Below are 26,410 nucleotides of genomic sequence, written 5' to 3'. Positions count from 1 at the left end.
GCTTCTGGAATTTACAAGAAAGAGAAGCTGTCCCTGCTGTCCCTGCCCATTTTAGCAGTCTGTCATGAATTCCTCTTTCCCACAAAAAAATGTTACCAAGGATGTAAGCTACAAATCATCATGTACTAATCTTTTTATGAAGACCTCTTTTTGTTGTTCTGCAGACCTATTGTTCTTTTACAATCATATTAATAGACTGAAAATAACAAGGACACTTCTACCAGACTTAAATTACAATTCTGTTTCTTAAGAATTATTATTTTATACTGTGCTGATTGAGATCCCAGAAATCTTCTTCTGACCACAGAGGTATAAGGTACCAAATTCATCCTTCCTGTAACTGTACTGAGGTAAATGGAGTTACATAAGGAATTAATTTGACCTGTCTCCTCCATTTCCTTGGAAAAATTCTTTGTTTTAGCTCTTGCCAAGTTTTAACTTCGACTCTCCCTTGCTTAACATCTTCTTGTGCCTAGAGAAAAGTTTTTATTTCTTTAAGACTATAAAGAGAATTACAGCAGGGGAAAGACAATTAAGGTGAGGATCTGCTTTTTAAATTGAAAGTACACTTCAGTTATGGTAAGAAAACGCCAAAACCTTTTTATTTGGTATAGATCTGTATGGGATTATTCTTACATCTGTGAGGATATGAAAGGTATAAAACAGTACACATAACCATGAGAGGGTAAGGATTTAAGTAATGTTTTTCTGCCTAAGACCCATTTGTTTATTTCTAACTGCAACAGCTACAATAAACGGGAACTTTTATTGGCTAGAGACCACAAGAATTTAAAATATTACACATCACCTTTTAACAAAGAATCATCCCCTTTCCCTAGACTCAACAGGTATATTCAAAAATAACCTATGAGAGAAGCTGAAAGCCTACTCTCAGCAGTATATAACTGCAATTTCATGATGCAATAAATTTAAATTTTGGATGGCAATGTGGCATGAAATTCTTTGTACAAATTCAACTTGGCAGTACAAAGTTATTTAAAACCCAAAACCCTCAAACACAAGGACTGGTGAGTGGTTTTCCTCCTGATGGTTTTATGCTAGAGTTGATACCATCTGTCTTCCTGCTGCCAGTAAAAAGGCAGGATAAATCCTGGTCTAAACACTGTAACTCATAGCTCACTAACCTTGAGAGAAATGCAAATACATGTTCACACTTGATCAATGTATTACCATTAGATGATTAGGACTGCCCAAACGAGATGTAACTAGTATGTAAGCCTGAGTATGGGCTCAGTTTGAGAAGGGCTGAGCACAAGGGATCAGAAAGTGAAATTAATAGAGTCTGTGGTTCAGAGTAAGGTTATAATTACGCAGGGATATTGTCCCCACAGACAAACTTACCATCCAACAGCCTTCTTTCCACACCATCTGTGTGTCACAGTCTACCAGTGCTGCAATTGTGCCAATGCAACTGCTTGTGGGTCCATTAATCAATGGAACAACTCTGGTTAAAAATTATTAGATTAGACAGAACCTTAAAAATCTGGATCGAGTGATTTGATTTACAGCATGGCTTCACAAACAGCTGCACAAACAGCTCAGAGGCCACAATAAGTCAAAATCATTAGTTGCCAGTTCCTGCTCCTGTCTGAATTTATGGTTCCATATTTATTAAACCCAGATTTGTGCACTGCTGACTAGCCAGCAGCAAGATTTGAGCCAGCTCATGTGGGGATATGCCATTGCATTTCACCCACTGGTGAATCAACAAGAGCACCTGGGGTGACCCTTCTAACACTGTGTGTCACAGCTTGTCACTTGGCTGCCACCTGTGCCAGGGGATGCCAGCCCTGGTACACTGGGACTTGGCTGAGGAGGCTTCTTCAGGCAGGGAGAAGGAACTGTGAGCTCCCATCCCTCAGCTGCTGCCATGTGCATGCAGCCAGAGCAGGATTCATGCATGGTTTGCAGCCTGGCTGCAGCTCCCACTGTAGGATGAATGAGGAATTTAAATTCCCAGGCTTTGCTGGGACTGGAGAGTGGTATGTGAGAATGCATCTAACCATGCCAAGCTGGAGTTAGCCAGGAGAAGGGAATTCAGACTGTGGCTGCTTCTCAGGGTGGGAACAGTCTGGCCTTAATCAGCACACTCTCCTTTGAGAGTTAATTTACATCAAGCTCTTACACTTTCCTGAGATAGAAAAACCCTCTCCAGCTTCATGCAAAATTCCATTCGTGATCTGTTTCAGCCCATGTTCTTTGACTCCAAGTCCTCTTTTTCTGTTATTTTAGGCCCAGCTTTCATACTAGAAAGCATCCTGCTTGTGTCTAGTACTGTGCATAATTAATACAGGTAGAACAAGTTCTAATGCAAAGTGTATTTCAGATCAGAAGAATTGCACAGGTGGTGGACGTTTGCAATTTTTGATGCGTTTTTGGGACATTCTGGTGTTTTTTCCTCAATGACTCACAAGTGGCCCTATCAGTGTTACACAATGGAAACAACCACTGCCTTCCAAAACCAGTAATATTTGATGCTAGGAGTAGATAAAGCTCATTTAGAAATCTTTAAAAACCCACAAACCCTCAAATATGTAGGAATTTAACTGCAAATAAAATTCAGGATATGATTTCAAAGTTAATCTGAGAGAAACCCCTGCAAAATTTTTAGAAGAGACGTATCTTTATTCTTGGGGGTTTTAACTATTTCAATGGAACTAGCTTCCTATCCATACAAAAAAGAACCATTCATAAAAGATGTTTGACTTGCTAAGCTTTAGCTTTGATGTTCCCCCAAACAATATAAAATACCTGCATGTAAAATTTTTTTGGCCTAAATGAAAGGTACAAGCACTTTTAAAACCTTTGGGACAACCAGCAAACAGGATTTTCTACAAAAATGTTTTTCCAGCTGAGAAAAATATGATAAGTGTGACAACATAAACATTTTAAGAAACAATACATGGCTAAATCCCATCTGCCAGGCAGAGGAACTCAAAGAGTTTGCCTGAGGGGTTTAAGAATTCTAGATTATTCCAGTACTGATAAATTAAAAAAAAAAAAAGTAAACCAAAAGAACTAGGGGAAAAAAAGGACATGCTGATGGTCTAAGACTTTTCTGCATGGAAACTATTAAGCCATGCTTCTTAAAAAATAAAAATGGTTTGATTGTCTAGATTTGAAACAAAAGTATTCTTTAATACAATGGCTAGGTATTAATGACAGTGATTCTATCAACAAGATGTTGTTTTAGGAACTGTAATGCTTGTACCATTTTCCTAAAAATGGGAGACATCTATGTGAGCAAGCTGCAGAATCAACCAATCAATTCTAGATTATAAAACACTGCACAACACCTGTATTGTTTAAGATGTATCTATATTTTTGGAATAGATCTATATTCTCTGAGAATGTGTTATTAAGACTGTACAGATGTTCATGTCTCTAGGATGAACTGTTTTCCTTCAGGGCAACTATCCATCTAACCAAATCTAACAGAAATCACACTAAGCCAGACTCGCAAGTGAGTGATGTCTTGCCTACACAAGAAACAGGAATACCTGCATGGAGGTGAGTCTTCCTTCCAACAGTAAGGAGCATTATTCCATCTCCCTGTGGCTGATACTGACATCCAGTCTGATGGCCCAACAGCTACTTTATTTCTTTCTGCATTGAGAAAATTCAGAATTTTATTTCTTATGCTTGAATACAATGCTACTGTGAACATCCTCATAGCTCATGCTTTTGATTAGAAATAAAAACTTTATGAAATCTATAATCGTAAAATTTTTATTTTCATTCACTGCTCTTGGAATCTGGTTCAAACCGAAACCCACAGGAATGGCTTAATATTTAATGAGCTTTATAGACCACAAAAATGTGATGTAAGGGTTTCAGTTGTCTTCACTGACTCTCTGCATAGGGACAAATGCCATAACAGATGTGCTCCTCAACTCTTAAAATGAAAAATGACATGATAGATTACTTCTTAGTGGAAACTGAATCAAAACAATTACTGAACTATCCAAAGAAGGACAGAAAAAAACCCAGGCAAAGTATATTACCTGAAAATTCAGCAAGTAACCACATTTATCATTGAGGCATCAACCCTGCCAACAGCAGGTTTTGGAGAAAGCCCAATTTTCCACTGAAAATAATTTCAACAGACCTTCTATTAGACTATTATTTACATGAATGACACACCACAAAGTTCTTCCAACACAGAAGTTTAGACTTGTGGATATGAAACTGGCAAAACATACTGGTGGTAAAAATAGACCTAAGACTACAGAAGACACTGCAAGAAGGAAAAAAAAAATTCAAGCAATCCTGAGAAAACTGTTGATTGAAAGTCTCAATAATATGAAGAAATAAATTAAAATTCATATGTACTTCAAAACAGAAGAATGGTCAAAATTCCAGAAAATGAAGATGTGAAAAAAATTATCCACATGAGCAGGAAATAATTTATTGGAGTTTGTCTTTGAATTTGCTGAGATTGTAACCTGTATTGCTCCTGGCATCTTTGTTGGTAAGGAACTACCCTGTATTTAATGATAGTGGTGTTACTGTTGAATTGCCAAAAACCAGGGAGGAGTTCTGCTATGGTAGAACTGCTATAGCTACAAAGTAGAACCGTGACTGTAATTCTTTACTTGATTTTACACACTTTCAAAAAATCTACTCCTGACCTAGTTAGGTTTGCAGCCAGACATGAGCTTTACTTTATACACAGGAAAATGAGGCAACAGAGTGAAAGGTTTGGTCCTAAAAGTTTCTGTGACACCTCTCACCTACAGACTGAACAGCTTTGTCCACTAAAGCACCTTGCACACAGAATTAACAGCTTTGTGTTTAGAACACTTGTAGGATCGGGCCCATGCAAAAGTAAGTGTATTGATGATACACGCAGCATGAATGAAAATGTTTTAAGGAATATCTGCCATCCTTTCAAAGACACACGGCCTTGGAGAGAACACTATAATTTCAGTACTTTTTTGTACTGTGTATCATTAATAAGTCATTCTACTAAAGCAGGACTGGAAAGAAGAGATTCTTTTTGAGAAGGTATTAAATGACATATATTCCAGAGTTCCAACAGTATTCAGCAAAACACTGAACATTTCTCTGTTCAAATTAATAATGAAGGTATAATAAAGAGCATTTTCCATACCTCATGAGTTTGAAATTAGATTTCACTAATAAGTTTCTATAAAATATTGCAACTGGTCACTTGTAACTAGGACAGACATTTCTCATATCTTCCTTGCATCAAAAAATATGTTTTCACTTTGCTATTAATTTGGAGAGTTTTAAAACTAGTTTTGCTTTCATGCAGTGAAGAGGAATTTTGCACTGAATGGGTGGGAGGAGGACTGTTCTCCACACTTCACTCCCCCCTGCTATTAGAATGAGTGATTAGTCTTTTTTATTTTGGACTAGAATTCTGGAAGGAAGGAAGGAAGGAAGGAAGGAAGGAAGGAACTTTATATAAAGGTGTAAAACAGCATAAATTAAATGAGAGCAAACAATCTGTGATTGATTATAAAATTAGAATTTTTCTCATGAACCAGATTCCCCACTAATGTAAGTGAACAGTTTGCTCAGTGTGCAAAAATATTCAGAGCCCACTGTCAGTTCATCTGTACTAAGACTTATTTTAAGCCATCCTTTAATGGCACTTTATAGACATAATTTCAAAATAAATCTCTTACCAAGGTGATGCTTCTGTTTTATGTAATCATATCCTTTTATAACTAACTTACTAAGCTTGTAACAATATTTAATTTCAAATATGAAAGACAAAGAGGAGTATTTTAAAGGTTTATGATTTTTAGATGAGGTAAAACTTTATCACCAGAGCAGCTGTCAGAGGCAAACCTCAGCTCTCAGCAAAATGGGCTCTAATAACCACCTATTAGCAGCCGTGTCAAGAGGTGAGTGCTCCTGACACAGCTTCCTAGACGGTGCTCTGTCCCATGCCAGCCTACAAAAGGAAAATGAAAAACCCGATATTTTCCTGTTGGCTGACCTTTTCCTCCCACAGCTTCCTTTCTGAATAAAATTTTGACACGAATGGTTTTTAAAAAATAATAAGGGGCGGTGCCAAGGAAGGAAGGAAGGAAGGAAGAGTGATGTGCGCCAGTACACTTCAGCTTACCTTTACAGACTTTGGAGGCTGCTGATATCCCGACTCCCATGGTGGGTAACTCACTGAAGATCTTTACTGAAGACTAAAGAAATGCCACAGATGCTCTGGCTCCTAGGGCAGTAAGCAGGAGAGTCCTTTCTGTTACCCACAGACAATGCTCAGCAACACAATGAGGCACAGTCCCATTTCTACACCAGGCTCTCCATGACCCCTGTGGCAAGGGGAGCACCCAGCACCGGGCACAAGAACAAGGAGCAGAGAGAAAACATGCAGAAACATCAGGTGTCTCGGGCTCTTTTCCAGAGACTTGATTCAACCCACCTCGTCCTCCCTCACTACAGTGCTTCAGGCCATCTCAGCCCTCACCTTCCAGTCTCCTCCCGCTCTCCCCCGCTTCCCTCTATAACCCCCAAAGGAGTCTTTAGACCTCCAAAAAATAGTCAGGGGCTCTGCAGACAATTTCTGGCTCTTGCAGACCCCAAAACACGACCCCAGCCGGCACGAGCCCAAGTGACTCGGCCCAAGCTCCTCTCGCTGCCGACTGCCCGGGCGACCCCCGCCAGCCCCCGGGCAAGTCGCTTCAGGGGCCTGGGCGCTGCGGGGCCGCGCCGTGCGGGACCTGCCGGGCAGGGAACACCGCAAAGGGCAGGCGGGAGGCTCCGCTCCGCAGCAGGGCTCGGCCGGGGCGCTGAGGGGGACGGGCAGCGCGGCGCTGGTCGCGACCCTGCGGCGCGGGGGTGGCGGCGGAGGGGCCGGGCGGGGCCGCCTCCCCTCCGCGGGTCACATGAGAGGGGCGGGCGGCTGGGCCGAGGCGGTGGCGGCTGCCGGGGCTGAGGTTGGGCTGGGCGGGGAGGGACGGGGCTGCGGAGCGCAGCAGCAGAGAGCGGCGGCGGTAGTAGCAGCGGAGGAGGAAGAAGAAGAGAAGAAGGAGAAAGAGAAGGAGGGGAAGGAGCAGGAGCGGCCGCGAGGCGCCGAGCGAGTGGAACGAGCCCCGGGCCTCCCTGAGCCGCGGCCGCCGCGGAGCGCCCTGCCCGCGGTCCCAACATGGACGAAGAGGGTGGCGGAGGTGGCGGCGGTGAGTGCGGGGCTCGTGTGGGGAGAACGCGGCCCCTCAGCCGGCGCTGCCGGCGGCAGGACGGCAGGAGCCCCTGGGAGCCGCTGCGGCCGCTGCCGCCGGTGCTGCCCCGTCCCGCCCGGCGCCCCCGAGCCGAGCCGCTGTGTCGGCGCTGCCGAGCAGTGCCCGGGCGGGCGAGCAGGGGTCGGGCCACAATGGGGGCTCTGTGTCCCGCGGCCGGGCAGGGTCTGGCGGGTCCGGGGGCGGCAGGGCAGGGCAGGCGGGTCCCGGCCCCGCCGCCGTGACAGCCCCGTGCTCGCTGCGGCAGCTGCTCCTCCGCTGCCGGAGGGGAAGGGGCACCATATGAAAAAGTACGCGTCTGGTGGTGTAGGAGCGGGGAAAAGAGTAATTGAGCTCTGCGAGGGCTCTGTTTGTGTGTGTCATCTTAATGGAGGCTCGGTGATAATCACGGGGTGGTTCAGCCAGTTTAAACAAGGTGAACTGTTTCCAAAGGCAGCGGCGTTAACCTTGCTAGATACTACTTTTAGAAAATCTGGACTCGCATGTTGGGGAAGCTTTTATTTGTATTTTTTACCTTTCGCAGACCGGCTTGCGCGCTGCCCCAGTTTAAGGCACTGCAGACGTGCCACACGCTTCCCTCCTTTAATTTATAATGTGTTTTGTGAGTGCGTGTGTAAAGCTGCTGCCTGAAATAACCAGTTCTTGTGTATCATCAGCGATAATGGTGGCTGAGCAGGAGCTGATCCTGCCCTGGGGCAGAGGGATCGACTGCATGGCCTGCCCTGTATTCAGTGTGTCTGTGCCCGTCTGTGCTGTGCTGCTGCAGAGTGCAGCGATGAGGGTATATCTTAAACCTGATGCTAAACAGGCTGCCTTTGAATGCACTGGCTGATCTCTAAATAGGTAAAGTAAGGGCTAAGCATTGTATGATTAATAGTTGCGCGCTACTTGCTAATTCTAAATATAATTATCCAGAACTCGGAAATCAAGAGGGTGTGGTGTTTGTTTTGACAACTTGAAAAAATAATGCTATGATGAATCAGAAAAATAATTCTTCAAGCAGTGGGTTGGAAATGTGGCCATTTCTTAGCAGACATTCCTGCTTTTTTGACAGTGATAGACTTAACTCTTTTAAAAAAATCTGAAAAAGGAAAGCAAAAGACAAAGCGAGCCAGTCCTGAAAAGTTATTATTCAAAGCAGTTGAACACTGTAATTGTAAAGAGCAGAAAGCTCATTTAACTCAAAATATGTTATTTTCACAGTATTATGGACTTGCACCTGTAGTTAAGGGAAATGAACATGCTTGTTATTTGCACTAACCCTGTGTAATATGGTACTCAATCACGTGCGAAATGTAAACTAGAAAGTGGACATATTGCTGAATTAATCTTCCATAAGATGTTAGACATTTCGAAGTTGGATTTGCATTGGAGGACAAATACTCAGGACCTGGGGATGACACAGTCTGCATTTAGCTAGATGCTAATTCTATATGTGAAGCCTGATTTGTACCTCTAGCATGCAAGTGAAGCTAATATCGCTTTAATAAACACGTTGCTTTTTTGGGACAAACTACAGTATAGTGTATTGTTGTAAAACAATCACAGACAAGTGAGACTGGAATTTTGTTTTGCAATTGGTGTATGTGACATTTTACTCTGACTTGTAAGTATTGCACTTTATTCTTGAATAGAGACCCAGTATCACTTTTTCTTAGGGATTGCTGTCAGTTTGGAACACCAGGATTAGTTAGGTTGCTTCTAGCTAATGAATTGGCAAGTTGTTATTTTGTTTGGGTTTTTTCCCCCTTTTTTATTTAATGACAGGAAACGTGTGGATTTGACAGCCTGTTTTAAAACTCTTTATTGCTGTTGAGTAATGAGACTTGTGATACCTGAGCAATGAGACTCCCTTTGGAGCCTGACCAGGGCAGCCCAGTGTTTTGAACTTCTGCAGGACATTCTAAATCCTCATAAAATTGACATTATTGAATGGGAAACTCTTACAGCTAAGCTTATCACTCTGCACAGGTACTTTAGGAAGTATGCAAAATTATTTAAGGGCTGCACAGAGTCACCCTAATTAGAGACTTGAGCTAGATAAGCATGTAAATATCTAGGACATTAAAGTGTGATTCAGAAGGTAAGCTGCTATTCCCAGTTCAGCTCTGCCTGCTGCGCTGCTCATCAGTTTGATTTGCATCCTATGCTTCAGTTCTCTTATTTGTCAAATGGGGTCAGTTGTTTTACCACCTCTGATAAAAACTGTGAATGAAAACAGAGCTGTGTAAAGTTAGCATTTATTATTTTAGGAGCACTTGATGGAAGAGAAATGCTAATTGAGGGAATTGTTCTCAGTACCTCCTTTTCTTTTGTATGTGGAGCCCTGAACAGGGCCGTGCATTTATGTTATACAATCCACTTCCACACAAGCCTCCCATTGATTTCAGCAGGAGCTCTGTGCGTGGATTATTGATGCGATATGATCCGAGTCAGTTGGTGTTTGGCTCAACTTGCTTTTGTGTCCTGATTAAAATATCTCTGTGGTTTGCTTAGTGCAGGAAATTTCTCCTCCTCCCTCTCCCCAGTTGGTTTAAAACCACATCTTGTGTGATTTGAGTGGCTTTTCTCACGGGCTCGCAGGTGGCGGTGCCAGTGGCCGGGACCCTCGTGTTCAATTGTGCTCTTGGTGTGGTCACACAGGGAGCAAGTGATCCTCTGTGAAAGGTCAAAATGTATAAACAATCACTGCTTCAGGCACAGGACAGAGCTCCTGTTTGTTTTCTGAATTTGACTCTAGTCATCCAGCAGCTTTTCAGTCCCCCCAGTTCAATTTTGTGTCATTCCTCTAGAATGGATAGAATCCTCTCAATTGGATACTTACCAGCTTCTGTATGTTTGTTTTACACTGTTTCTACAAAGGGCTCTAAACAGACATGCCAGAAGGTTGAAGTCCTGCTTCTACTTGACAAATAGACCAAATTATAGCACTAATTGTGGCATTGAGGTTTCCCTACTGTTCCCCAAACTCTGTGCTTTATTTCTGAGTGTCGAAGCTCTTCTGGGATAGAGCAGTTGGGTTGCCAAGCTCAGTTAGCTGCTGGCTGTGCTCGCCAGCCATGGTGCCAGGTAGCACGTTGGGTCTGTGATGAGCACAGAATGTAGACAGTCCTTCATTAGGAGAGGCACCAAGAGACCAGATCGTCGCACAGAGGACTCAGGAGAGTGGATTTGCTGCCAAACCAGACTTATTGGATGACTTCTGTTCTTCTGCAAGGCAAAACAGTTACCTACTTATAGGCAAAAGCTGTTAAATGTAACAAATGACCCAGGTTTTTCTTAGGAAAAATGTTTTAAAATAGAATAAAAATATATATTCATATGAGCAGCTTCATCTCTTCCTTCCATGTTGTAATACCTTTCAAAGGTAAACCTTAAAGATACCAGAAGCCATATGGCCTCCTCATGATTATAGACATTTGCTTTGTATTTAAGACAAATTCTGCATGTTTTCTTATTTTATGAGTTTCTTTTATTATAAACAAATGTGTTTTAGTGCAGAAGAACTTTAAGTATGTTTCACTCCCTACTCATCAAAGAGGATAACTTGTACCAGTAGTTTTAAATAAAATTTATCCCAAAAGTCCTTTGGAGGAGGGCTTGTAGTGTTAGATAGCACTTTAGGGAAATCCCAAGAATATAAAAATGCACCTGAGTGTTGGATTGACCACTCAGCTTGGTTCTTGGGAATGAAAAAGAGCAGATACAGAGATAGTCTATTTATGTAGTTTAGTTTTTCTGTTCTGCCAGCCAGCAGAGCTGCATGCTGAGTCTCTTGTTTGCTAAATAGATATTTCTTCATGCTAAACTAATCTCATATTTCTTCAGGTTACCTGTCAGCTCAGTAGGATCTTAATTTTTAGCCCAAAATCATTTAATCTGTACCACTGCAGTGAAAAATGTCGTAACAAAGTCTTATCATTTATGTTATACATAATAGTTATTTTTGGTGGTATCAGAAAATGTGTTTGTTAATTGCAGTAACTTGTTAAGTTTTTCTTAGCCTAATGTTTGATATTTTTAGCTGTGACTTGGAAGGAAATGTGAAATTTTTGCTGATAGAGTTTCCAGGGGTGGTTGGTTGCCAGACTTGATGTATTGTTATATAATGGTATTTGGTGACATGCTCAGCAATGTAAGCACACTGTGGATTTAGGGGAGCAGTGTGCCTGTAACAGCATCTGTCTGTGCTGTTGCAGCTGGGAAAGAAGGCTGTAGGATTTACAGGCAGGAACTGAGTGTATTTTGCAGAACAACAGCTGGGAGTCACAGTAACAGCCACATGAAAGTGGGCTCCCTGTGGGCCACTGTTACCAAATGGATATTGCAATCTTTTAATATCACTGGAGTTCCAAGAGCTTTCACCAACTGAAGGGATGCAGGAGGTGAGACAGCACAGTGATTTTCAAGATATATATTCTGCAGTTCACATCAATTTTTTTCAATCCCATCATATTTATTGCTTCCTGTTCTTTTTTTTTTTTTAGGATTTTGAATGCTTTTTCAAGGGAAAATGAAAAAAAAGCCTTTCCTCCATTTTCTTCCTTGTACACGGGTGTGTAGTGATAGGACAAGGTGTAATGGCTTTAAACTGAAAGAAAGTGGATTTAGACTAGATTTTAACAAGAGATTCTTCCTTGTGAGTGTGGGGAGACAGTGGCACAGATCTCCTAGGGAAGCTGAGGCTGTCTCATTCCTGGCAGTGTCCAAGGCCAGGTTGGATGGGGCTTGGAGCAGCCTGGGATAGTGGAAGGTGTCCCTGCCCATGGCAGGGGAGTAGAATAAAAAGAGCTTTGAGGTCCCTTTCAACCCAGACCATTCTATGATTCTGCTTGCCATCTTTTTGTCCCATAAGTCTTTCTTTTCCTAGTCCAATAAAGCTTTGAAAAGCTTTAGAATATTTCACTTAAACTGTAGCTCCAACCTGCTGCAATCTTTTGCCCCATTCTTTTCCCTCCCAATGCAAAAATGGTTTAGTCTGATTCTTTACACAGCCCATCTTTGACTCCAAGGCCAACATTTGAACTACCACTCATCTCTTTTCCTTGTTGGAAGTCATTGAACGAGCTGTTTGGAGTCACTCTCTGAATTCAGAGTATCTCCTCGAGGTTTATCCTAGGTCCTTTCCACACTTGTCCTGACCCCTTGTACTCAGTACATTCTTTTCCTCCTCTTTGTACTGCCAGCTGCCTCTAGTACTGTTTACTATATTTTTCTTTTTGAAATCTTGGTTTGGTTGTTTTTTTTGTTTTAACTTTGAAGAAGTTCTCTCCTCCTCCTGTCTTGCTTGCTGTTTCATTTGGAAGATGACCTTTCTACTTCCAACTTTTACGGTGAAGATTTGCAGGACCCTGTGCTTGCTTTAACACTCTCTTCCTCTCTACATCTTGTTTCTGGATAACCAAATTTGCAAATAAGAGTGGAACTATCGTATTTAAACTGATGACTCACAGCATTTACTCTGTGTGCTCTGGATCCAGTACCATCTGTCCCAGCTAAAATGTTGGCTTGTTTGACATCTTAAGATTGCGTAATTGTCATCTTAAGCTTAATGAGTCTGAAACAGCTCTTAATGTTGTTTCCACCCACTTCCTCTATTTGATGTCTTTGGACACATGCTGGCATCCCGAGTGGTTATTGACAAGTAAATAGTGAGATGTTGTAATTTATTGCTTCTTAAAAAATAGTCTGTAGAGAAGTTGTAATAAAAATAGCAGTGAAAGAACAGTGGAAGAGTATTGACATGCTTACAGAATAAGATATGTTCTCCTATGCAATGTTAATTTTCCCTTTTGAATGCACAAATAGATTTAATCTGGTTATGGGATCACATTTTCTGTAGACTTCTGCATGGGATCAGCCAGTACACAGGTTAGCATTTTGTGGCATTTGAGTGAATCTGTATGGATTTTTTTCCTTCTTTTTAAAGTAATGTGATAGTTAATGATTTCTTGTTCAGTTTGTCTCCCTGCAGCTCACAAGTACTTAAGCATGTACTAAAGAATTGCACTAATTTTAGTGAGAAGCTTGGACCTAATGACTATGTGTTTCATTCACAGAGGATAAAAATAAATCCTTAGCAGCTGGATTGTTAGGAAAACCTGTCAGTGTATAGAACTGTGAGGCAGGGATCCCAGGGAAGTGAAGAACACGTGGTGTTTTACTTTGTTTTATAGAAGCAAAAGAGAAGTTGTGTGAACAGATGTGCTGTTGGCATTTCTGACTTCTTCACTGTGTGTTCTTTTAGAGCAATATATTGTACAGGAAAGGTGTATAAATGAGGTAGTAAGGGTCTATTTATTTATGCCATTTGTATAATTTTGACATCTAGCAAATGGTTTTTAATTGCATATGACTTCCTTCTTTTAATTTCAACAACTTCATGGGAAAACTTAGTATTGCAAATTTTTTTGGACAGCACTGTTTCCTCTTCGTGGGATAGACATACAAAATCTGGTAGAAGACCATGTGTTCTGTGGTCCTCTGAGATTTGCCTGAAGAAGGAAATGGCTTGACCTATTTGGTTGCTATGAAGTAAAAACATTCTTGTTCTTTCTGTCTTTCTTCCCTTTTTTTTTCTTGTGAACATCTGTGTCACATTTATTTAATTACTTTCTGAGGTTCTTTAAGCAGATTATTTGCTAATACAAAGTTTTATTTAAGGAAAATAAATGATACATAGCTGCTTCCAGAATTTCATTGAATTTCTGATATGTGCTTTTAAATAGGTACGATATAAGTGGGTAGGTTTTCCAGCTGATTGTTGAAAGGCAAACACTAATGTTATGTAGTATTTCCTAGGGAAAAAATGTGTTTTACAAATTCAGTAGGATCACATGGAGTTAACAGGAAATGTTGCATGCTAGAACCTTGGGAAATCTAAATCATAATCTCATCTAGGATTTGAAGGTGTTTTGATTTAATTTTTCAACAGCTTGGCATTCTTAGTGTGTTTTTAGTGATTAGCCTCATTTTTAGCTGTTTATTATAAAAAGTTAAAGTATGCCAGGTGTATAGAAGAACTGAAACTGATTGTTATTTAGCAGCATAATGGAAATTGTCCCAATGAGGATAGTTTTTATTCATTTTACCAACAGTTCTTCTGAATTCCATAAGAAAATTCTTCAACAAGAATCTAAGATCGGTCCATTTGTGAAAATTGAATCTGAATTCAGATCTAGCTTTTGCTATCATGCTCAAGGAGTTGGTTAGTTTTTTTTATGCAAGTTCTTAATAAAAAAAGGAGAAAACAGTTTTGATTTTTTAGATTAAATATGTTGAGTGTCTTAACAAAAAAGCTGTGTGAAAATTATGAACTGTGAGTCTGCTGATCTCAGGGTATGGAAGAAGCTAGCAGTTACTGTGGGAATTACTTTTGGTGGCTCTTCTATCCAGCTGCTAGTTCTCACACAGCTTGTAGGAACATCTTCTGCTTAGTCAAATTAGATGGAAATTGAGTGCTGTGCAAGGTGTACTTTGGCAGAAGGAGCTGGTGGGTAGGAAAACAAATGTGGCCAATGTCTCTTGTGCTCACTCTTGTTCTCACACACATGCATGCACAAAAAAAGGCTGAAAAAATTAGCATATGCAAGTAAGGGAACTGCCTCACACTGTTTTCTCTTAAGAAGAACTGTGAGATGTAATCTCTTCATGAGTCACCTCTAAGGTTTTTATACAACAGCCTCATTAGTGTAACTTCTATTATTTGTTTTAATATTTGATTCATATTGCAAAATACCATTGATGCTGTTTTCTTGTTGAATTCCAAGTATTCAAGAGTCATTTGCTGTTACATTTTTGCTTTCATGTACTGTAGATATCATGTTCCTTAATAAGGTCCTTGTTTAGCTCACAATCAGTGTTGTCTGTAGAGTCAAATTCTGACATAAACAAATCCCACTGCCTTACTTACAAGCGAGGGGGAATTCTCAAAAGGGGTATTTGTAGTTGCATTAGTTACTAAAAAATAAGGAATTATGGTTGCTTGAGGCAGTGTTTCTTATATTCAGCAGTTGGATTCCAAGTAATTTTTTTTCTTTTTTGTCTTTCTTACTCAAGTAAGTTTGTCCTAATGAACTTCCTGCCCAGTCATTCTGTTGCACCGAGGAGGAATTTTCCCACCAGGCCACGTATTCTGAGTACAATTTCGGCCACTTGCAAATGAAATTTTTGAATTTATAAAGCTGCTGCATGTTTTTGTTCCACTATTGTAGCTGCCCAGCCAGGGGATGTGGAGGAAAGTTGTTTTCCCAGGAAGCTGAGGTTAAACCACAGTGGCTGTAAGAAGAGATGATGGCTCTGTTAAGGAGAAACTCCATTCCTGGGGAAGAAGTTAGATACATTCTCTGACCACGAAACTCCTCATATATACAGAACAGGGCTGGGTCCTGCACAGGACCATTCTCAGTCCTTCTTGAGAGACCAGAAGGGCCTGGCCCCTCTCTTGTACATGTGCAGTGCTCCTCTGTCCCTGACAGGCAGGAGCTGCTGTGTGCAAACCCTGCCTGCTGATGAGCCATTGTAGCACATCTGTGAGTAGATCTCTGGACTTCACTGCATGGGGTAGGTGAATGGACACCTCTCTGCTGCTTTGTGGTTCTCTTTACATTTTTCATTTTTTTGGATCAATTTTTAAAATGTTTTTTCTTTTCTTTTAACTGAAAGGGTTCTGCTTGGTACCCACCCAAAACAAGCACTTTGTTTGCCTTCAAGAGCCTTTACCAGGCTGAAATAATCCTTGCTGTAATATTTTTCAAACCTGGTATATACTAATTGTGGAAAACTCACTTTGCATTTGGTATCTGTCATGTAAATGCATAAATGAGTAGTCCTTATTATGGAAGTATATGTTAATAGACTCAAAAGCAACTGTGTAACTTTATAGGCTTTTTATTTTACTTCCTCTTCTGCTATTCTCTTTTGACCTACTATACCTTTTTAGTCATTAAAATTATCGTATCATGTAGTAGCAGCATTTTAAAGCAGCATCCAACATTCATTTGGGGACAGGGAGAATATCTGTGCTCGTGTTCCCACCATCTCTTATCAGTTGTGCTGCTATCATCCCTGATTTGCAGTTTGCAGATTAACCATTTCGTAAGTGGAAGTTGATCCTGGTAGCCAAGGCTAGTCAAAGTTTAGGGAATTGGCTCTTGTGTCTAGGAAAGCATTTGCAGTCACAGAAGGGAGAGATTAAAAAGTTCCAGGTATATGGGAGTAGTTTATTCTCTGTGTAGATGTTGCTGATTAATTCTGTAATCTCAGAATTGTGGGAATCTCAGGCTGAGTGTTAAGCCTGTATTCTGTGTATTATGTGTGATCGGCCTTTCTAGGCAGCTGACATTTCAGTTTGCTGTACATGTTTTAGCAAGAATACATGAATGGAGCATATGGATTTGATTATTTTTTGGCTATAGGAAGTGGATTTTTGTGCATTAAATATAGTAACTTTCTTTTTTTAAATATCTGAGCGGAAGCTTCCCCACTCCCAGTGATTTTTTTTTCATAAGAATACATGTAACTTTCTTCACTCTCATTTTGTGCAATGTAAGCTGGAAAGACTGCAGTGTTTAGTCTTGATCCTGTACCAATAAATGACATAGTATCACATGAATGTTTTAAAAGATTAGGTGATATTTTATAAGAGCAAACATAAAAAAAAGACTGGTTTAAGTCTTTCCGCTGTGAATTCACTGATACTCAAAATAAAGAGAGTATGCATTATGGTATTGTTCTTATTCGGCTGAAACCTTATTTTCCTTTTTTATCTTCTACCTGAGTAAGTAAGCTTAGAAAAGTAGCATGTGTTAGGAAGGGGAAAGGTTGGGTGAGATTGGTAATCCAAATTAAATACAAATAATACTCTCAAGTTTATAGAGCCTGTGGGTGGGTGGACTTGGCAGATCAATCCGCTGTGGTATGTTAGACTTGAAAGAGCATATGGAGATGATTATTTTCTGGCATTTTGTAGTAAAAGTTTTTGAAGAAGGAAGTTTTAATTTCTTTTAATTTAATTTTTTTTTTAGAAATGAGGTGAAAAAATAGGAAGAATAACATCTTTTGCATTGAGTAGTAAAATAGTTTGTTGTAGTAGCATATGAAAACCCTGTTTATTTGAAGGTAAGCTGCTAAAAGAAATTCTCCTACTGTTTTCCTATTGGCTGTCTTGTTTTCTGAAAGCAGCCAAAGATCCTGTGCAGCTGGGACTAATACAGGACCCAGCTGTAACTTTTTTTTTATTGTTGTTCAGATGTCCGGTGATGGTCAGATCTAAGTTATTGTGTGGAAATTCAGTAAAGGAAAAGGGTAGGGTGGGAAAAAAGTGACTCTCCATGAAAGTATTCCAGTAAAAGCAACAGGAACTAGGAGTATCCATTTCAGAGCTCTGCCATAAATCCCATCCTGAAATACTTAACCGCCTTCAGATTTTGCTGTAGACTTTAAGTCATTTGAGAGTTTTTGGTTAATTTTTTAAACAGAAATGAAGTGAACTGGTTGGAATGGGAAAGTGCCTATTCTTTCAAATTACTCAGTGGAAGAAGATGCTGTTTTTTCATTCACAGTACAAGGTTTTAGTCTCTTTACTCTCTTTACAGTATTGGTATTGGCAGTATGTCATGCTACAGCATGGAGTAGATCAACAGGTTTGGTTTTATTAATTTCACTTATGCTGTGTTAGTTTTTGTTTTATGGATCCTAAGGATGTAAGAAGGGGAGAAGCCTAATATTTTTCTATTGAATTTGGTTTACTTTTTATATATTTGGTGCTTCCAACTCTGTCTTTTAGGTCTCTACTCCTTTCCAAATCTTCGTTCTGAACTTAACTTGCCGAGAGAGTCCATCAAATAGCTGCCTGAATTTCAGAGTTCTTTTACTGTTACTGCAGGCCTTTAATTTTGGTTGTCATTACTCAATCAGTTTGTAATTACACTAGTCTAATTTAAGAAGTTTAATAGCAATAGTATACAAATTATAAGTCCTAATTGACTGAAAGATACTTCAAATACTGTAAGTTATATCCATCAATACTGACAGTAACATGAATTTTACAACATAATTACTGTCTCAAACATAACCTGGATTCTGAATTTCTTTCCATGTGCCTTAATTGGTTGTTGATACTATTGTTTTTTTGAGGGGAAAATAAAAAAAGATGAGGATTTATGGTGGGTCTGTTGGCTGTGGGTTAGCTTGGCACTTTGCCCCTCAGTGCTAGAACAGAACAGCAACAACAACTTATTTTCCTTCCTGAGCAAGTAGGAGCTGATCTCTGGCTTCAGAGTGGAAGTGAAATGTGGACAAACTCTGTGCTTAGAAGGCAGAACACTTCTAACACAAACCAATTGCAATGCAAAAACATCTTTGATGTCCCTCTTTCGCATACAATATTTTAAATGAATGCCATGCAAATAATTTGCTTTATCCTTTTTTTTTTCATTTGCAGGGATTGAGTAACCATTACTACATTTTCTTCTTGTTTAGTAAGAATGGTAGTCAGAGTTCTTTTCTCCCAATTTTTAAAGACTGTGATCTTTATGTGAATTGTGAAGAGCCTAAAGGAATCCGTCAGTTAATTGTTTTCTTGAAGTGCAGGTCAACTTCCAGTGCATTTTGCAGAATTGGGTTTATGTAGACTCTGCCAGTGTCAAAGACCATTAAAATACAGCAAGTAGAATGAGAAACTTGGCTTACAGATTTGCTTTAGGATGTTTTGGCTGTATTCATGACACGCTATAAGGAAAATTAAGAAAATATTTGTGGCTTGAGAATAAAATCTGCCAGCTAAGCTGAAGAAAGTAGTATGATAATGTATTGGATCTTGGAGAGGGAGAGAGACTGCACTGCAACTATTACTGTATTGTGTTTTTCTCTGGAGCTCATATGGACTTAGGAGATCTGATTTTCCAGTGTGATGGGAGCACATCAAAAGGTCCTTCTCACATTGGAGGAATAATAGTACAACAATTCTAGCCAAGATTTGGCTTTTCACTACCTCATTTTACATTTTGAAGAAAGGGTTTCCTGCTGAACAAACACATGTTAGTCTGATAGCATTTTCCTGTATTTGAATTGTGAACAGTCAAATGACTCAAAAAAATGTATGTTGAAGTAGATACAGGGTTTTAGCATAGAATATGTGCATACAATAAATCTATTCAGCTAATCAGTCTGCTTCCTTTCTCTCCTACCCCCTTACAGCTGGAAGTTCATCAGCTTCTGGTACTATATCTAGCTTCCTCTCAAGACTTTCTGGGTTAGAGTTAACAGTGGTGGCAGGCATTAGTGAACAATGTTGTGATTATATTCTGTGGGTCTGTATAAGTTGTCATTTTCCATTGCTGCTATTTCTAATGGAAAATATGTCATGTATTCAGTACGAGCATATTATGTGTGCTGTGCAAAGTTGCATGCTGCAGGGTTTAGTGAAAGCATGTACGTCATCATTAAATCAGTATAAAGTATTTCTAGATGTCATTAGTGACCAATTTGGCATTTAAAATGGAAAATTTATGGTGAGGTTTTATTTTCCTAAGTTTTTAGCTGGGATAACACAGGATGGCTGGTCTTTCATAGTTAGTTTGTAATTAATTATGCTTTGAGGTTCTTCACTGTATGTTAAGACATTACTTTGAGGGACAAAGAACGCGGAAGAATTTGAAAAAAGAAAATTGTCTTATCAGTTGTGGGCTTCATGACAAAATACTTGCAGTCAAATCTAATGGAATTTAATAGCCTGATTAAAAACTGTTATAATTTATTTTTGTTGACCTTTTTTCTTTAAAGGACCACAGTGTAATTTCTCAGAAGCAGCTTTTGGACATTTGGAAATCCTGGTTAAACATCTGCAGGGTCAGTTGAGTATGGCACTTGGGTGTTCTGGTTGAGCTGCAAATGCCTCAACAAAGTTTCAAGGTCCACTTTATTAAGACATTTAAAAACATATAATAGGTGCTATGATTGAAGAATCTTTTACAAGTAGTTCTTGTATGATTTTCAAGTGGACTGTAGACTGCTGCCTGTGCAGATGTATGTCAGAATTATTGGGGACAAATTCTAGGCTTAATAGTGCCACTTCTTTTATTACCAACCACTTCTTTCAGTGTTCAAGAAATCATTAAAACAATAAAGAGTTTACCTGTGGATGGTGTGATCCAGGTGGTTTGTACTTGCTGCTGCATTGTCCATGTCCATACACAGAAGAATTTCTGAACTGAGTAAGTTTTCCCACTGTTCAGAATGTGAGCTGTGTTGGTGGAGCTGCAGACACTGTTGCTACAGACTGCTTAACAGAACTTATAGCTTGGTATTTCTGGCTGCCCAAAGGCAAATTTAGGTTAATTGCAACTATGTTAATGTGAGTCAGATTTTTTTCAGTCTTACACAAAGTCTGTCTTTGTATAATGAAAGTTTGAGCCAGGTAGAGCACTGCTCTGAAGGCTTTACCTCTTTGGAAAGGTGTTTAGCAGAGGCTACATCTGACCACCCTGTCAATGGAACTGCTATGTGCAGGTGAAAAATCAGGATTTGCTCTAGGTTTTACCCATTTAGGAAGTGATATCTTTTATTTTTACCTTTTGTGCCATGTTGAGTGGTCGCAGAACCAAAACAGTAGTCCTACTTAATTGTTTCCTAGTCAACAAAAATCTTTAGTATTTGAGCATGACAGGATGAAATGGAAATCTTAGAAAAAATGTTTATTAATAGGAGCAGTGAGAGCTGGTGGACTTACAAACGAGATTGAAGGTTGAATCCCAGTTAGTTGCTTACATGTTCAGGGAAAATGCTGAGTCTCAGAGACACTGAGAGTAATAAAACTAAATTGCTTAGATCTTTGGAGTTGTATGGATATGATTGTTTTTCTTGTTAGGTACTTAGCCTGAGAAAAATGACTAAGTTACTTGAAAATAAAGTACAAAAGATTATGTGTTCAGATTATTTTTCACTGATCTCTGGAAGGAATGCAGTGATTTTGCCAGTAAGGGGCAGAGAAAACAGCTTAGAAAGGGCAATGTAATATTTCAGCAGATTTAGCTGAAACAGTTGGGGAAAGTTTAAATAGGAAGTATGTATTTATTCAAATGAGTTTTTGATCAGAATGCCAGGAGGTCTGCCTGGAGTATGAAAAAACCTTTCTTTTTGTAACATATAACTTATGTCTGTACTTAGAAGAATTTCACAGATGTTGAATGTGCTCTATTTTGGAAGCATGGTGAGGCAGATTTGGTGTGAGTGCTGATGGGCTTTTGCCAAGCAAAGAATGAGAGACCAGGGGTTTGACCTTACCGTAAGTAGATCCATCCAACAGACTTGTTATCAGTGGGCCAGATAAAAAGCTCTTTTATATCTGAATTAGTGACCTGTCAAGCTAATTGTTTCATGGTGTGATGGCAACCAACAATTCACAAAAGCTGTGTGTACTCTTTTCTGAGGAATCTGAAAATGTTTCACAATCTTAAATGAAGCTTTGCTATTCCTTCACCAACAAATTCCTGACTCTCTGTGCCCTCTCAGACTTCAGGCAATGTGACCAATGGGCCTGTTGATGTATTAGTAAGAAACTGGGGCATTTCAAGCCTAAGATAGCCAAGCAGCAAGGTACTGTATTAGCTGTAGTGCATTTCTCTCCAAGTACTGCAGCTCAGTGGTTTCCATAGCAGGTACCACGGGTACTTTTTTTGGAGGAGACTGCAGGAATTTCAAAGGCTTACACAACATCTGACATCACATTGTGCACAGAGTTGTGCATCCTGGAATCTGTCTTGTTTTGGGTGAATATGAGTGCTGCTCAAGCAGTTACTTGATAGATGGGCAGTCCTGTGTGCTGCCTTTGGGGACATTCCTCAGGGAAGGAAGATTGCTTTCAAATCCAGCAGTTGCTCCACCTCCTTCAGTGTGCAACTGATCTTGGAAAATGAGTAAATAGAAAGCTTCTGCAATAAATACTGTTCTGAAATCTAACTCCAGAACTGTGTCAGGCAGGAATGGGGGAAGGGGAAAAATCAACTTTGCCTTGCTTTTTCTGAAAATTGGATTGTGTGCTTTAGAAACAGCCGGCAATCCTAAGTAACGGCTAATGCTCCTCACTAATGAGTGCAGTGCTGTGAGCAGATCCCTTACTGCCAAGAGTAGATGTTACTGGAAATTTGTGACAGAGAGCCTGTCTGAGCCCAGCTGTTTTGCTGGGAACACGGTAGGTCTGATGAGCTGTGCCTGAACATTGAGCAGGATTTGGGGTATTGCTGGCGGCTGACCACAGGGTCTGGGCTCCAGGACCCCCCTGCAGCTGCTCAGCGACATTCCTGTCAATTTTCCGTGCTGCTCCTCGAAATGGATCTGACAGGAATGTCTGCCACTACTCTGGTGTGTTTGCTTTTCAAGTCTATTTTCCAAGATCTGTCCTAGGAAAAAATGTACGTACCTGCCAGCCAACCACTTCCTCTTCCCAGTAACTCAGGGTGACTGGGGAAACACAGTCCTTCTGTAAGGGTAAAGCTGAAACACGTTGCTACAGTCTTATTCTTTTTTCTTTCTCATACCATTTCAAAGGCCGAAGGAATCAGTGGTTTTGTTTGCCTCTTCCTGATGCAGAATGTGATGAAATGACCTCTGCTTTCAGGGGGAGTTACCCCATTATTGTTCTGAGTTGCTTGTGTCCTGGAGCTGAAAGAAGTCTAGATTGGTTGGCAGCAGGACATGTCTGGTTAGTCCAGTTGTTCACTTTCCTTTTCATCCACACATACTCCTTGGGATGGCTGGGGGAAAGAGTCCTCTCCTGACTGACAAGGAAAAGAAGTTGACAGAGGAGTATTTGCTGTTTTCCTGTCAGTAGTTTAAGCTTTGCCTCACTCTCTGCAGAGCTGCTGGGTGTCATCCCAAACATGCTGAAGTGACCACAGAACCAAATCCTGAGCAGTAGCTGCAGTACTTCAGGCTGTCCAACTTCCCAATCTGTATGGGCTCCCACTTGTTCCACCCATTTTCCATCCGTAGTCTGAGCAGGACACTCTCCTGTGCTGGTCATCCAAAGACTTGCTTAAAAATAAAAGTATTTTTAAATTCCTGCCAGTGTTGTGTGTATGCTTGGCTCAATCAGAAGTGAGCTGTGCTGTCATAGAAGTTAGTTATAGGACCATCCAGTCCCTTTCCATCCAGTTCTTTGTGTAATTCTGTCTAGTAATACACTACAGTTGTGATGGGCAAAACCATAAAGTCCCCAAGTGAAAAGGCACATCCCGCTTCTGTTGTGTAGCTTAAAAGGTCTTAGTTGTGGAAAGCTATTGCATCTACACATTTTAATTTCAGAATTCTCTTTTTGCTGCAGGCAAGCAAGATCCACTGCTCTTTTGCTGCCCTTTCTTTGCTCTAGTGAATGAAGGGTTTCAGCTAAAGACATGGTATCTCTAATGTGACACTTAGCTATGCTGTGCATAGTTGGCATGGTGATCTGTTCCTTTCACCTCCTCTATAGTGTTGAGGGGGAGCCCTGATTTCCTTCCCAAGACTCCCACTTGAAAAGTGGCTGTTGTTCTGCATTGCCAGTGGATACATAATGTGCTATCAGCTGTTATCCATGATCTCCCCATGTGTTATTGCTGGATCATTCTCTTCCTCAGGGGGTGCTAAAATTTTTTGTGACCTGGATCTTGCCATGAAAGTGTACTAAAGAAACTCAGAATTTGCAGACTTCCACTCTGTAAAGACTAAATTTGTGTTAATGCATACTATAAATATAATGTACTATAAGCAAAGGCTTTCAAATGCAGACATCAGAGAAAAGGTGTTTGATTTCAGCTATAGCACGACCTAAGTTCCCCATTTGTTTCTCCAGTTTTGCACATACAAATGCTCCACAGAGAGAAAATTATTACTGAGCTTTCCTGAAATTATTTATCTGTGAGATTCTGCCTTGCAGCATACATAATGAGGAGGGGGAAAAAAATTGTTTCTGTTTGACAGTATTTTGTTGGTTTGATGCAGTGTAAATAAAAAGGTTGAGGCCACTTCATTTTGAAGGAGTGAAATCTGTATTTTATAATTGTAGTATTACTACACAAAGGTGATTCTGATCACCCTTCCTCATTATTTGCTGTGGAGAAAACAAATCAGATGCAATCATTTTGTTAAAAAGCTGAAAGCAGACTAAGAGAATTTCAAGGCAGTATAGATGGTTCACTGTCCCTAAGCCAGCAGGACAATACTGGACTGTGCATTTTTACTTACAGTGCTTGGCACAGCACAGGATTACATTTGTCTCACATTACTTCAGTGGTACTGTTTTCCATGTTGGAAGGGGACTGTGATGTTAAGATGTGATAATGTGACAGTGTGTAGCTGTAACACTGAAATCAGAATGGTGATTCACCAGAATTCCTGAATAGTAATTGGTAACTGATGCTGGTGAAGGCACTTGTTATGTTGGATAGTATTTCCTGTATCTGTGCTAATCTGTTCATAGCCCTCTCTGAAACACACACCACTACAGTGTGGCCAACATCTCCTTTTTTAATTTCCACATTAGCTGGCATAAAATTTTTCTGCGCTTCTTAAATATGCATGGATATGCATATTTTAACACTTTATATTATTAATGCAAGTATTAATGTATTTGGGTAAGAGACTTAAAATGTTAAGTTAAACTCAGCTTTCTTTTCATATTCAGTAATTTGTATTTACATATTTCAGAAAGAAAAGTTGGCCTAGAAGCATCTGATCTTGAAGCAAGAGTAGAGTGACTTCAAAAGAAAAATGCTTCTGAAAGGAAATCCATGCTTATCTATTATTAATATCAGGTTGAACTACTTTTAGTATTTAGAGAATACAGCCTGTAAGGGTGGGGTTTTGGGGCTGAGCTAGGCTGGATTTAGGGCTGGCGGACCTCAAGGGGGTTGCTGTCCCCTGTACCTTTGTGCTGCCAGGAGTTTCTGCCTGTTTTGTTGTCTTGGGCAATTCTGTGGTCCCTTGATGAAACCATTTGTCCTGCTAAACTGGGGAAAGAAACAACTCAGAAAAAACAGGGTCCAGGCATCGAATGGCAAAGCAGTGCAGGAGCATAGAGCAGCCAGCTCATTACCTGTGAAATCTTGCTCAGCCCTTGTCCCTCTGTGTTTTTTCTTTTTTCTCCCCAAGTGATGCTCCTTTATGTGATTGAAAGTGGTTCTTTCATTTAGTTGCTGCAAAACACTTGGTTTCCTAATGGAAATACATAAAACCATTGAAATAAGACACACTATTAAAGGAGGTCAGTATAATACAATCATGACCTTCAGTACTGCCTGCTCCTGAAAATACAGAGCACGGACAGAAAAAAAAAAATCTCATTAACTTAAACACAACATGCTTTCTAATGGCCAGTATCTGTGTCACAGGCCTAATTAGGAGCTAAAAAGCAAGGGAGGTGCCTCTGCAGTTTCTGTGGAGTGTGTCTGTGTGTGGGTATATCCCTGTAGGAAGGTGAAGATGGGGAGTTGCTGGAAGCACCTCTTTGTGCTTTGGTGCCGTTAAGAAGGGCAGCTCCTCGCTCCCGGGCAGGATTAGCAGCTCATGCGAGAGCTCTGCGAAGCCTTTCCAGTCCCCGTCCCCTGCACAGCTGCTGGAGCTCGTGTTCAGTTTGTAAAGCACATCTGCTCTTGCTGCTCACTCCTCTGCCTTTTGTGCTCCATGGACAGAAACATCTGCAGGTACCATGGCAGGGCATGGCAGTTGAGATATCTAAGTGAGATGGTTTTTGGGAGGCAGGTAAAATTTTCCTTCCATCCATATCAGTGTTATCTGGACCCAGATTTTGCACAATTTTGCAGCTGCCTACTTTCTGCTTGACTAGCGAGACTAACACATTAACAAATTATGTAGGGCTATTTCTGGCCAGAACAAAAACAGTCTTGCCTTATTTGAAGTAATTCTTATGGACTGTAAGAAATACTGTTTGTTTTTTACAAGAGACGATTTCACGCTTGATGGTACCGTCACCCTGCTGGACCTTTTCTATATAGAACAAAAAGTGTATTTCATATTTCCAATTTTTATGCTTTTGTCTGTTTAAAAAAAACAAAAACACTGCACAAATATATATCACTGATACAATAAACCTCCTTTGCAGCAGAAGTAAAAGGAAAAGATCCCAAAGGTGTAGCAGGTCAGAGGGAAACTATTTCCTCTAGATTCCT

At 40.3% G+C, this 26,410-nt stretch overlaps 1 protein-coding gene across 1 annotated transcript in view; it reads left to right on the top strand.

The window, feature by feature from the left end:
* Positions 1 to 6,928: 6,928 nt before the first annotated feature.
* CYTH3 (cytohesin 3) overlaps positions 6,929 to 26,410 on the top strand; it is a 48,885-nt gene continuing 29,403 nt past the window's right edge. The window contains exon 1 of the mRNA XM_039731678.1: positions 6,929 to 7,187. Coding sequence (XP_039587612.1) covers positions 7,157 to 7,187 — 31 coding nt within the window. The 5' untranslated portion in view covers positions 6,929 to 7,156. The remainder of the gene's footprint in view (positions 7,188 to 26,410) is intronic.

Source organism: Passer montanus, unplaced genomic scaffold, assembly GCF_014805655.1.
Source record: "Passer montanus isolate IOZ18808 unplaced genomic scaffold, ASM1480565v1 scaffold8, whole genome shotgun sequence".
Lineage (NCBI taxonomy): Eukaryota > Metazoa > Chordata > Aves > Passeriformes > Passeridae > Passer > Passer montanus.
The sequence above is the reverse complement of the archived record's forward strand: the minus strand, read 5'-3'. Positions and strand labels throughout refer to the sequence as shown.